Source organism: Parasteatoda tepidariorum, chromosome 10, assembly GCF_043381705.1.
Source record: "Parasteatoda tepidariorum isolate YZ-2023 chromosome 10, CAS_Ptep_4.0, whole genome shotgun sequence".
Lineage (NCBI taxonomy): Eukaryota > Metazoa > Arthropoda > Arachnida > Araneae > Theridiidae > Parasteatoda > Parasteatoda tepidariorum.
This window is the reverse complement of record NC_092213.1, coordinates 84,272,057-84,286,165: the sequence shown is the minus strand read 5'-3', so window position 1 is coordinate 84,286,165 and position 14,109 is coordinate 84,272,057. Positions and strand designations below refer to the sequence as shown.

At 31.3% G+C, this 14,109-nt stretch overlaps 1 protein-coding gene across 1 annotated transcript in view; it reads right to left on the bottom strand.

Moving 5' to 3' along the window:
* Positions 1-14,109, bottom strand: part of LOC107454707 (dynein axonemal heavy chain 7) — a 127,184-nt gene that overhangs the window by 15,291 nt on the left and 97,784 nt on the right. Inside the window, exons 49-56 of the mRNA XM_071187076.1 lie at positions 13,430-13,574; positions 12,318-12,542; positions 11,425-11,604; positions 8,903-9,043; positions 7,140-7,441; positions 4,916-4,985; positions 2,483-2,668; positions 645-748 (exon numbers count right to left, since the gene is read on the bottom strand). Of these exons, the coding sequence (XP_071043177.1) occupies positions 645-748; positions 2,483-2,668; positions 4,916-4,985; positions 7,140-7,441; positions 8,903-9,043; positions 11,425-11,604; positions 12,318-12,542; positions 13,430-13,574 (1,353 nt within the window). The remainder of the gene's footprint in view (positions 1-644; positions 749-2,482; positions 2,669-4,915; positions 4,986-7,139; positions 7,442-8,902; positions 9,044-11,424; positions 11,605-12,317; positions 12,543-13,429; positions 13,575-14,109) is intronic.

Sequence of the window (14,109 nt, the reverse complement as noted above, 5' to 3'; positions counted from 1 at the left end):
CTTGCTGAAATTGCTTGGTGAGTTACTTGTAATGTAAGAGAAACCACTTTTTGCGTTTAAGATTAGTCTGCTTCCAATAATTCTTCCAATTCCTTGCCTTCGTACAATTTTGACCCTCCACTTAGTCTTCCACGTCAAACTCATCGTTTTTAAACTTCTGAAATCACTTATGACAACTTCTCTCCCTTACAGCAACCTTGTCATACGCTTCTCCAAGCAATCGATGCGCCTCGGCTGCAGTTTTCTTTAAATGAAAGAAGTAAATCAAAAGCTCCTGCAAATGAAGCTTATTTGGCCCGAAACTTGACATATTTGCACGAAAGCAATTACGTAATTCTAATACGGAATCACTAATACTTTAAGGTTATGTTGTCACCAGATGAACAATATTACAATAAGATGTTTAACACCAGTCAATTTCTACATAACCTTCTGGTAGTTCTATTTTATGACGAACGGCGGAAATTTATTTGCACACCCAAGAGTTCATATAAGTCCTTTTTTTTAAGAAACAAAAACAATTGCAAAGCAACAGCGGTTCTCAGTGAGTGAAGTGTAATAATGTGCAGAGTGACTATAGCGTGTACTAGTACTTTGCATATTTGTGCAGTAAATCAAAAATGAGAGATGAAGAAAGAACTTGCTTATTAAATCTCTCCATTTCTTGAACGAGAACCGTATTCATGCTCTCACCGTAACAAACGGGATATTTTTCACCAGCTCTCTCCAAATTGAAATTCTCTGGTAGCTGAAGGAGAAACAATATCATTTCAGATCAGGAGCTGGACTGATTGATATTTATGGTCTCTTTAAGACAATAAAAAATACTATTGGTATATCAGGGTGTGTAGCCAGATTTTTCAACAAAAAATAAGCACCTTTTAAGTACTTTTTAAGAACTCAAAAAATACTTTGAATCACTTTCCAAAAACAAAAAAAAATCATAAATTGGATCTGTGCAATAATAAAAATTATTTTTTTCTATCGTTTAAAGTTTATAAACATAAAATCATAATAAATTTATATAATAAAATCAATGAAATTCAAAAACTTTACATAATCATGATAAAATAAATAGTTTCTGATAAATATTACAAAGAAAATTGTGAAAATCATGCATTTTTTGTAATTTAGAAACGACAATTGATACGGCAAAGAAAAAATCTACTTTAAAAGATAGAAAATTAAGCACTTTTTACAAACCCTGAATAAAAAAAGCACCTTTAAGGGCCTTTAAAAAACGTAAATCTAAAATAAGCACTTTTTAAAAACACTATGCACCCTGTATATAGATAGACGAAAAATGAATGTAGAGGGACTACCTCAGTATATTTATAACCGGTCTAAGTTGGTCTTAATTATTACGCACCAAGCTGACATAAGACAATTAAATTACTTTTTCATTAGTTGATCACTTGTCTAATTGAACAATCAAATTGTTGTCTCACAACTGGTCAACATACATAGACTTCATGGATTCAAATGACAAAATGGATTCCCTACATTTGCTAAAAATTCCAATGCAATTTTGAAAGTTACATTGAAGTTTTTAAGAAATCTTATGTTTCAAAATATTTAAGAGAAAACCGATTTTTTGTCAATAACTTTTTTCTTGACTTTAGTTGAATAAAATATGTTATAAGTACACTGAAATTTTTGTAAGTTGAATACTTGGGGGACAAAAATTTCACGGCTCACTAACAAATTTATTGTATTTGATCATTAAGATCAACTTAGAACAGATGTGGTCACCTTAGAAAAAGACTTCTGATCTGATAAACTATTTCATACTCAAGAATATTTAGGTTGAATTTTTAGTTGAGTTATTTATCCTTTTGTAGTAAGATATGTAATGACTCAAACCTAGAAAATTTATCAGTAGAAAAAATGGCCATCCCTGTCATTTGTTCTAAATGATTCTGTTTACCAATGTGACAACGAAACGTGTATAGGTTGTAATAAAAGGTTACTATTTGTGATATTTAAACGTTGTTCTTAATCATATTCAGCTTTTAAAAGCTTCATTTTGATAAGTAAAGGGTGACAAACGAAATTATGATGGCTATGTGGTGCAATGGCTGCCTTATACTTCCCAGACAAATTCATACCCAATACCCATCGATCTAAAGCTGAATGGGTTCCAAGCTGCTGCCAGGGTTCAAACCCTAGTCTTAGTAAATTATTGAGCCATTGCAGTTTGTCCTCTTTTGTAATTTAGAACAATTGACACTGCAAAGAAAAAAATCTTTCTAAAAGATAGAAAATTAAGCACTTTTTACAAACCCTGAATAAAAAAAAGCCTTTAAGAGATTTTAAAAAACGTAAATCTAAAATGAGAACTTTTTTAAAAACGCTATGCACATTGTTTTACACTCCCTCTATTTTCCAGGTTTTCCCTATTCTCCCTGTGGAGTGGCAACCCTGTCAATAACTCAACCAGTTTTTCTCCCTTAAGAGAATATGTATAGGAATGGAAACAAACCTTGGACAAAATATCCTCTGCAATGCCAATTAACTGGTGCTCAGTAGTATCACCCTCTGACATTCCGCCTGATCCTTCAATCAGTAAGATGTTGTCGAGCAGTTTTCGACTCTCCTGCAGCTCTCTTGTAATGTCCACATTTTCATGCATACCAAACACTTCAGGCTCTTGAGTTGCAGGAAATTTCTGAAAAGAAGTATACAATGCAGTGTTTCAGAAAAAAAAATACAAAACAGTAAACACCCTAATCTTATGCTCTGAATTACAAAGTACTTCAGGGAGCGAAGCCTTATCTTTCAACAAAAAATAGGCACCTCTTAAGTACTTTTTTAGCACTCAGAAAATATTTTAAGCACTATATATATTAACAAAATGCAAAATAATTTTCAAAGACTTTACATGTTCATGATAAAATAACTAGTTTCTGACGAAGATCTCTTTTCTTGATTGTATTAGCCACCGTAAAAAGATCGAGAGAATTTTCGTTTTGAAAAATGAAGTAATTGAGCATATCTAGCGAAATGCAGCAGAGTTGCAAATGAGAGTGCAATAATCTTAACGAACTGAGCTCAGTAGACGCAAATGCGGACTCGCAAGTATTTCATCAAACCTGTAAAATGATTGACGGAAGGTTGAAATGGATTGTGGTTGAATGAATCGTGAAAATGTTGTGAAAAGCATGCTTTTGCATATTACGTGCCGAAAATCGACAGGGTAAAGAAAAAAATCTCATTTTCGAAAAGAAAAAATTAAGCACTTTTTAGAAACACCCTATGAAAAAAGCACTGTTAAGGGCTTTTAAAAACTAAAATCGAAAAGAAGCCCCTTTTAAGCACTTTTTAAAAAAGCTACACACCATGTACTCCCTAGAAAAAAAAGGCAGGGCACTTCCTTACAGAAAAGGGCAATATGAGTTTTGAAAGGGCACACACTTAACATCGTTAAAATTTGATCAAAATGTGTAATATTATGCAATAACTGAATTTGATACTTAACAATTTTTTAAATACTATCTTATACTATTTTATGTGTGTATTTCAAAAAGTTATTCTCACTTATTATTAAAATATGAGAAAAAATTACAGTCTATAAAAATAATTAAAGTCTATAATCACAGAAAAGGGCAATATGAGTTTTGAAAGGGCACTCACTTAACATCGTTAAAATTTGATCAAAATGTGTAATATTATGCAATAACTAAATTTGATCCATAACAATTTTTAAATTATCCTCTTATACATTCTATAAAAATAATTAAAGACATGCTAAAAGACAATCATTCAGAAATTTTTTTTCTTAAAAAAAGCAAACTAAAAAAAATAAATAATGATAATTGATAAATAACTCGAAATTTTTTTTCTGTCATTTAAGTTGAAAATTATGAGAAAATGAACATTTAAAATCACTTTAATTCATTAATATACCCCCGAAAAAAGAGAAGTTTCTGACAAAATATTTGTTGTAGTAATCAGAATTAAACCTATAAACAGATAATTTTGCCATTGTGTATTTATTATTTAAACAATGAATTATTTTTTAATGGAATATGAATAAAAAAGCTGTGTTTTCATAAGATTGCAGCTTATTTTTACAAAAAACGCAAATAGGGCGCATCAAAGAGCAGACAGGGCGGGCCGCCCTTCAAAACCTGCTTAGGCAGAATACTAAAAATAACATGTAGAAAAAAAGTCACTCCTTAAAATGTAACAGAAGTTTTTTAAATTTCCAAACAAGTGCAAAATTTAAATTCTGAAATTAGACACAAAAATGCACTTTTTCTTAACTAAACACATACTTTATGAAGATAAAAATAGATGTTTAATACTCAAAAAATTGGTAGAAAGTTTTGGTTATTTCAGGTGGTTATTATTTGATTTTTTAAAAAAATGTATAGTTTTATTCTGAAAAAATATTTCTTTTAGTGTCTGAACTTACATATCAGTATCTGAATTAATAGTGTAACTTTAAATAAAGGACTAATTTATAAGTATATTTGAATGTGTCCTGCAACCCTTAAAGTTAGATGAAATTCCATTCATTACATCACAATTAAAATAAATTTGCCTTATATAGAAACAAACAGATTTATAAGTTATGTATTTATATGCATATTTATTTAATTGCATATTTGTCTTAAGTGGTACTGAAATTGTGGCTATTCACTTAAATTGGGCATACATACTTTTTCTTGAGTCAAATGCTTTTAACTAGAATTTTACATGCATTTTTAGAAATCTTCCTTATTTTCTCTCCCAAAAATACCTGCTAGCATTACATGAGAATCACTGTTTTTAACTTTTGTATAAATTCGAGTTTCTGTCAAGCATGCTTTGAAAATAAAGTCATCTATATGGCCTTAAACCCTTCATAATTTTGAAAGAAAAATTTAAGAATTTTCAACATAATTAGTAGATTTTTAAAAAAATGAATTACTCGAATGAGCTTCAGAATGTCTTCATAGACATCTACATTGGGTACCATATAATCACCACATACAGAAAGCCTGCAAGAGAGAAAGTAAATTTTGACATAAATACAAGACTTAAACAGGGTGCGTAGCCAAATTTTTGAACAAAAAATAAGCACCTCTTAAGCACTCAAAAATATTTTGAAACTCTTTATTTTCAAATTATATATATACATGAACTTTCAAAAATAGGAAGAATTTTTATTAGTGCACATATCCTAATTATATTATTATTGTGATTGAATGAATTATGAAAACATTGAGTGTGAGAAAAATGCTTTTGGCATAATTTGTGACAAAAACTGACTTGATAAAAAAATATCTCATTTTGGAAAGGGGAAATCTAAGGGTCTTTTAAAAACACCAAATGAAAAAAGCACCTTTAAGGACCTTTGAAAATTGAAAATAAGCACCTTTAGGCACTTTCTAAAAATGCTATGCACCCTGCTAATAGACTAATTTTTTAGAAACATGATTTAAAATAGTATTTCTGATTCTGACAATTGCTGATTTTCAAGATACAGCATCTCTTAACCATCAGAGAATGCATTTACTATAAAACTTTCTCAATAAGCATAGTTATACTAAAAACATTGCTTTACTATAACACTGTTTTACTATAAAACTATCTGCTATTGCTTTATTGTAACTTTTCACTATAACATTGCATTAGTATAATATTGTTTTACTAGAACATTACTATAACATGGTTTTACTATATACCTAGTTCTTGAATGGAAATTGAAGTTTAGCAGAAAGCCAAATGTTTGTTCTCACTTCTAATTTTTACTTATTATTCCATAGTGCCAAATGTTATTTAGTAAAACTTTTTGGTACATTTCATTCTAGTCGATTTTGGAAGCAAAAATAACAGATAATTAAATTACATGTACAATAGAAAATTACAAAGACAGCATTATCTTTGCTGTTCTACCTAAAAAGTATTATAAAATTTCAGTGGCAAGAAAAAAAGTAAAACAGCAAGGAAAAAAAAAGACTGCCATCAAAAATCGTCTATATCTTTTCACTCTGAAATCCCCACATAAAGTTGGGCAGACCATCAAATTTTACCTATTCATGACATCTGTCTTTTATAGAGCAAAAGAAAATGTTAATGGTTGTGGCTCACCCCAACTCTAAATTACACAACCTCTTTTCTGGAATATCTTAATCCAACATCTTTGACTCCTCAAAGAAATATTAGAAGCGAATAATGTGTTCGATTAAAATTTCTTTTCAATGCCTTACACTCAAAAATATTCATATTAAACGATGAGGACTATTCATTGTACTTAGCTTTGATTACTGTAAATGTAACCTTAGATTTGGATTCATTAATAGAACTATCCGACTTAAACATAGCACATCAAATCTAAGCTTGATAGTACATTTTATTTCATAACCGTCCTTTAACAGCCTACCCAATTTTTTGGGTTAATGATTACTAATGTTCAACTCTGTAGCCTTGTGATTTTGAACCCAATCCAGAAGACAAGGGAACTCCTGGATCAAGTATTGAGAGAAACTCATGTTTGAACTAACCCGCATTTGCTTAACATGGTGATGAAAACCATGCGGATCTCCCACGGCTAGCCAGACGTCAAAGGGACTCTAACTTATGATACATTTCCCACTGAGGATGCTTGACGTCAACACTGTGGTCGGTGCAAGCCGGATGCAAAAATTCGTATCGACCAGCTATCACAGGGATTTGATCACAGGTCACCTCATTGGAAGGCAAATGCTCCATCCCTTCAGCTGCCAAGGCTCTTGATAGTAGATTTTATTTTATAACCATCATTACAGCCGACCCAATTTTGAGTTTACGACAACTAATGCTCAACTCCGTAACCTTGTAATTTTGAACACAATCCAGAGGACAAGGGAACTGCTGGATCAAGTATTGGGAAACAATTGCTTTTGTGGGAAACTTTTTGATAGAACTAACCTGCATTTGCGTTACAGGGTGAGGAAAACCATGAAACCTCTCACTGTCAGCCCGACGGTAAAGGGACTCTAACCTATGTTCCACCTACCACTGATGATAGTTTACGTCAGCACTGTGAAACAGATGCGGAACTCGCAAGGACCAGCCATCACTTGATTTCAAACCCGTATCACCTCATTGGAAAGCGAATGCTCTATCCCTGAGCCACCTTGACAGTATATTAAACAGATTAGCTCACTTACTTGTACTGACCCTCCTCAATGATGCTTGGATTGCAAAAGTCTACTAAGAGTGTAAGTAGGCAGCGCCTATCCCAATCGTCGGTGACCCTACCACCGTAATTGCATTCTCCGACCATGTAGGTGATTGCCTCAAAAGGCACCTCACTGTACTCATTGACAAACATCTGAAGTTGTTGAAGAGATATTCTTAAGTCCGATTCATTAAAGCCGTAAGGAATGTTCCAGCCGATCGGACCAAACTTTTTCCGCTCTTGAATGAGCGCATGGAAGAAGCATAGGCCGAACATAAGTTTGTGAAATTCCTGCAAAGCAAACAATTGTGGAATAAGTTATGAATTTCATGGGCAATAATAAAATGATTTATTTAAAGAGAAATTATTGATTGAAAAACATACGAAACATTTTTAATATGTGATTTTTGACCTTAGATCGATTTTCATGTTTTAAAATTGTATTGTAATTATATTGCCATGAAGTTTTAATTAAAAAACTAACATTAGCAGGGGTTTAGATTGTAAGCCCAACTCAAAAATCCTGAAAATTTTGTGAGTAAAATCATTAAGGACACATTTCAAAAAATTAGTGTTCTTATAAATTTAAACCACTGTTATTTTCAAAATATGGAATTCTAAATAAATTATATGCAGCATAATTTAAATGAATTATTAGGTATAAGTTTACTTTTATCTCTAATCACATTTATTGTTCTACCAGAAAAAATATTTACAAATGAAAGAGATGCAAAGCATTAATTCTAGTTCTAATATTTTTAAATAAAATCTACAAGAATTTTTGATGATGATTTGATTTCTTGAAACATCTACTATGATTTCTTGAAACTTCTAGACCTTGGATTTCCGGAAACTTAATCCAGATTTTTTCCGGAGCACAATCATCTCTGCATTAGCATTTACAGCACTTTCAAAATGGAATTTTAAAAATTTTGTAGCTCATTTGGATTTATTAACCCACTGGCGGTGTAGCGAATGGGCAAATTTGGGAGAAAGTTTCTCCCTTATACACTATTTCAGTTTCATACTACATGGAAAACCCGGTTTTGTTATGCAGAGAAAACGGCATGTTAAAATAAGGCTTTTTACACGCAGAACTGTGAGCTGGTTAAAATGCAAATAAATAAAAAAAAATAATACAGCCTTTTTTTTTATACAGATACATATGTTAAAAGTTGTTATTGAATATGGAGTATTTTTTGCAATAAACACCGATGCTGGTAATGAAATTCCTATCCATTTCTAGCTCTGAAACACAATCTTCCAAATCACATTTAATTTTACCATTGCAAACATATTTCTTTATTATGTAAAAAATTTTTTAAAGGAAATTATCTGAATATGACATAAAAAATAGTTTAAAGAAAAGTCCAGATTGTATTTTCTAATTGTGTTTGTGTTTTTTATTAATAAATGGGTAAGTTAAGATATTCAACATTGAATATTTATAAACCAGCTATTAAGGTATAAGGCAAGATATTTATTTTGTGATTTCATAAATCTCAAATAAGTCTTAAATAATTTTAAATTTTCATGCATAGTATATATTAATATAAAAAGCAATTTTTAATGCAGTAACGTTCTTTAAAATGTATTGCCATGATTTATTTTTATAAACATTTCAATTATAATTAAATTTATAAAATTTAACAAATTATAAAATAAAATTTATGAAAGTATTAAAAAAAATCTTATTTAAATCAAGTTAATCAGATTTTTTTGTTAAAAAGACACAGGAACTTTGGTATTTACTGTGTTTTTGTTTCCACATCCATTGAAGAAGTCTGTGTCACTTATAGGAGTACCCAAATAAGACTGTAGCAAGTTCTGTTTCAAGCCAGTGGGAGGTTCATTGGTCATCTTGACACTGCTTTGTAACACTGACACAGGAAACTGAAAAAATAAGCACTTTTAAGTACTTTCAAAGCACTCAAAAATTATTTTTAAGCACTATATACATTGACAAAATGCATAATATATTTCAAAGATTTTACATGATCATGATAAAATAATAATTAGCTTCTGCAAAGAACTCTTTTCTTGATTATATTAGCCATTATAAAATGATCCAGAGAATTTTCGGTTCGACATCAGTGGCTGGAAAATGAAGCCTGAAATTGATAATATCTCGCAAAATGCAGCAGAGTTGCACATGAGAGTGCAATAATCTCAACGAAACCAGCTTTGTCGATGCACATGCGGACGACTCGCAAGTATTTCATCAAACATGTCAAGCCATTAGCGTTTTCATACGCTGTGGATATGCCAAAATGGATTGTGGTTGAATGAATTGTGAAAACGTTGAACAGAACAATGTGAAAAGTACGCTTTTCCATAATACGTGGAGACAATCGACATGAAAAAGAAAAAAAAATCTCATTTTCAAAAAGGGAAAATTAAACACTTTTTAAAATCACCCAATGAAAAAAGCGCCTTTAAGGGCTTTTAAAAAACGAAAATGGAAAATAGGCACTTTTAAGCACTTTTTAAAAAAGCTACGCATCATGTTAGATAACTCTGCTTCCTATATTGGTCACATGTCTATTGGTCATTATGATTAAAAAGTTTCTTTTAATGGTGGATACTTGGGTCTATTTCCCATTGCTCTCAGAAATTCCGGAATTGACACTCTCTTATCGTTACTCAGTGGGCACTCATGGCTAAGCCACAACGGTGGAGTAGCGTTGCCCACGTCATACAACCCCAAACACGTTTATAGGGCTGGTTACGTTCACACAATCATACAGAAGAGAGGACATATAGAACAGAGAGAGAGAGAGAAGCTTACATCCATGCCTACGGTGGGATTCAAACCCACAGCCACTGGCCTTGTAGGCCAGTCCAGTAACCACTAGACCAGTGATCGGCATGACCAGTGATTATGATACAATCAGGGATGCCACTCTAAAAATATTTCAAGACTGAACTTATTTTTTGACCAAATGATACTGTCAATCGTTGTTTACTAAACTTTTAGAAATTTATAGCTCACTGACACCAAAATTTACCTTTCTACCTAGCCTACATATTAAGTCAATCATTTTATTATTTTTTCTATAAATGTTTTTCTTTATTTTATGTTTTTTTAGCAAACAAAACGAAAATAACAGCTAACCTTGTATATTTTTTTACAACTATTACTGAACAACCTGAAACCATTCATATCTCTATTTTTCACTTTACCGTTATTTATTTTTGTTGTAGCACTTAATTTCTTTCTTTATTTAAAAAATAATCTTGATTTAACTTTAGTCAGCATGACAATAGGTTAGGTTGGGGGAAGCAAACTCGAGCAGATTTAGATTCAGCAATAGTACAAATTTAATTACACAAGTAGATGAAGTTCAATCAATCCCATTTGTCAAGACTAATAAGATTTAGTGAAGCTGACAAAAAGAAGATAAATAAAAGTCCTGACATCATTACCATATCATATAATTTCATTAAGATATATTTTTTTATTTTGACCAAAAAAAAATTAAATTTCTAGTGAAAAAAAACAAGAAAATTTAATTTAATTGATAGAATTTATTAGTCTATTGATTTTTCTCAAGACTGATTTCAGTCCCCAGGACTGAAGAGTGGCACCCATGGATACAATGTGTATCAGTGAAAAATATACATCAATAAGTCATAATATTTTACTTATTGCTGATTTTAAATAACAATCAGTAAAATATTGTTGATTCAAATAAAAAAAAACGAGAACCAGAAATGGTATAAAATTTGGAAAGCGAAAAATATATATATTTCTTACGCATCCTATCACTTCCGAACTGCATGTAGAAAGTCATATTTTTTTTGATCCTTCAAAATGATCGAGTACACAAAAAAAAAACTTGCTCTATTTTTTACCTACAAATGGTCTAGCATTTAAAACAAGCACATCTAGAATTAGATATAAAAATGACCATTCGTATCACAGTTTTTTCGACTGGTGAGCAAGCCAGATCCACAATAGTATAAAAAAAGGGTGGACGCTTGGAAACAGTAAGTAATGTCCTAATAAATGTGTCAAAATAACCAGGAGATTATAGGCAATTTCTAAGAAAAAGATTGTATCCAAAAATGTACAAAAAAGTAACTAACATTCAGAAAATTTAAATTGATACTGTTACATAATTTTTTTTTAAATAAAAAAAATAACGTCCAAAACTCCCTCCATTACTATATAATAAGGAATGGTTTGAAAGTAACTTAATTTCATGGGTATAAAATTTCAATTTCAGCGAAAGCAAAGAATTAAGATGGTGAAAAAAAGGTGTGGTGACTACCTTGGCAGACGGATAACTGGTTAGCCAAAGACGAAAGTCTAGATGAGTATTTTCTTCAGTTAGATTGTTGCAGATTTTTTCTAATTCAGGCATCCAAGACACAGCTAGGTGACAATTTTGAAGTGCAACCCATGAGCCTCTCTCTCTGGCATCCTTGATCATAGTTTCTGCGACTGGTCCCTGGGTAAGAATCATGACACAATTAAAAACAGGGTGCATAGCCATATCGTTCAACAAAAAATAAACACCTTTTAAGCACTCAGAAAATAATTTTAGGCACTATATATATTAACAAAATGCAAATTAATTTTCAAAGACTTTACATGTTCACGATAAAATAACTAGTTTCTGACTAAGAACTCTTTTTTTTATTGTATTAGCCACCCCAAAAAGATTGAGAGAATTTTCGGTTCAAAAATGAGGGAGGAAATGAAGTAATTAAGCATATCTAGCAAAATGCAGCAGAGTTACACGTGAGAGTGCTAGAATCTTACCGAACTCAGCTCAGTGGACGCACATGCGAACTCGCAAGTATTTCCTTAAACCTTCAAAATGATTGCCTCTTTCATGCGCTATGGACCAACAGAAGGCCGAACTGGATTGTGGTCGAATGAATCGGGAAAATGTTGAACAGAACAATGTGAAAAGCACGCTTTCGCATATTACGCGCAGAAAATCGACTGGGTAAAGAAAAAAATCTTATTTTCGAAAAGTAAAATTCAAGCATTTTTTAAAAACACCCCATGAAAAAAGCACCTTTAAGGGCTTTTAAAAAAAACGAAAATCGAAAAGAAGCACCTTTAAGCACTTTTTAAAAATGCTAAGCACCATGAAAAAACAAATGATACATTTTATTAAAATTTTGAAAGAGAGGAAAGAAAAAAAGCAGTCACCTGCCCTTGTCCAAGTGAAATGGCAGAAAACTTGTCTCCACTGAAACCTTTGTCTTCAGCAAATGTGAGGAGAGCTGCCATTGGATCAGCTCCTGGAGACAGAACAAAGAGGAGAGGGATGGTGCAACCAGAATCATTGTAGCTCTCGGGTAAATTAAAAGGAGGAGGCTGCACAAATTTCTTGCCAAGGTTTGTAGATACAAATTTTGTTACCATCGGCACGATCTAGAAGACAACTTAGCATTACATTAAAAAAATCCTACATAATTATTCTACTAGAAATACACAGCTTGTGACACATTACATGGCAGAACAAAAATAAGGAACATTTGACACAATACAATGAATCTATAGTAATAACAATAAAAACATTTTCTTATACTTTTCATTTCACATGAACAAATGATTATTTTGAAGAAAAAAATTTGGTCTTAAAAGTACAAAATGAGATGAGTAAATTATTTTGTTTTCTTATTTAATTTTCAGAAATAAGTGACAAAACAAAATTGATCGGTGAGATTAATCTGCCGTTTACAATACTCTGATTGCTATTGTAGATTTATGGGGGTCCAATTGATCCTTTTTTTAAGGAAAATTCTGCTCACTAGAACTTTCCGGTTATCCAGGCTATGCTATAGTACACAATGATGTAATGCAGTGTAATAATTTATATAAATTATATTAATAGTAAATCAATGGCTATTGGATTACATTAAAAATATAATACATTTATCAGTTTCCTAAGATTTTAATAGAGAAAAAATTTGCTTCACATTATTTTGAAAAAATAAAAAATTTCACAATAAAAATTTAGGAGATAGTTTACACCATGTCACTTGTCTGATGGTTAATTACTTGCTTACATAAGATAAATCTATATTATCCCATAATTCTTATAATTAATTATAATATAGATCAGCTATAAATAAAAAATCTGAAAATAAATAACATGATTAAATACTATTTACTAGGTTTTCCCATGGATTAAATGGTTTTTACCTTAATTAAATATAAGATGAAAAAGCTAAATAAGGCTTAAAGGTGAAAAAGCTTAAAAACAAAACATTTAGTACCTACTTTAAAAATAGTCAATTTTAAAGTGAAGTTAATACCTTATCAAATCTTAAACACCTCAAAAGCAAGAGTCTTTGAAAAAGGGAGAGTTTTTCTTCCCAAATACCAGGCAGTGGAATGTTTTGTGGGTCTTTAGAGATAGAAATTTCTTTCCAGGATTCTACAGTAGACATAAATTCATCTCTGTAAAAAAAGAAGAAAAAATTGCATTTTTAGAAGACACCTTTTATATTTAAGTGGAAAATAACATAGGACTACCAAAATAAAAGGAAAGTACTAATCACTACAAATATGGAAGTTGATTTTTCACATTAAAAAGTATGAATGGTTGACCGTGTAAAACTAAGCACTAGGTGTTAAAATTTGTCATAAGACTTCTAGGTTACTACTCCAGATTAATTTTTATGCCTAAGCTTGAAAACGTGTGCTATCCAATATTAATACAAAAACGAATGAAATAAAAATAAAAATATGACCACCGAAGCCGACGTCTTCAGGGGGTACCGGCCTCGGTAGCCATTAAAAACAAAACCATTTCTAATTGAGGGAGAAGCAAATGCTTAAAAAATCTCCCTCAGTACCCCGATGGTTTTGTATAGAGGTCCAGGAAAAACAAGATACATTCAAAATAATTAACAAATTAAGAAAAGAAAATCAATCAAAATCATCAGAAAAATAAAAACTCACTAAGTCACAGGTCAAGCATCAACTTCAAAAG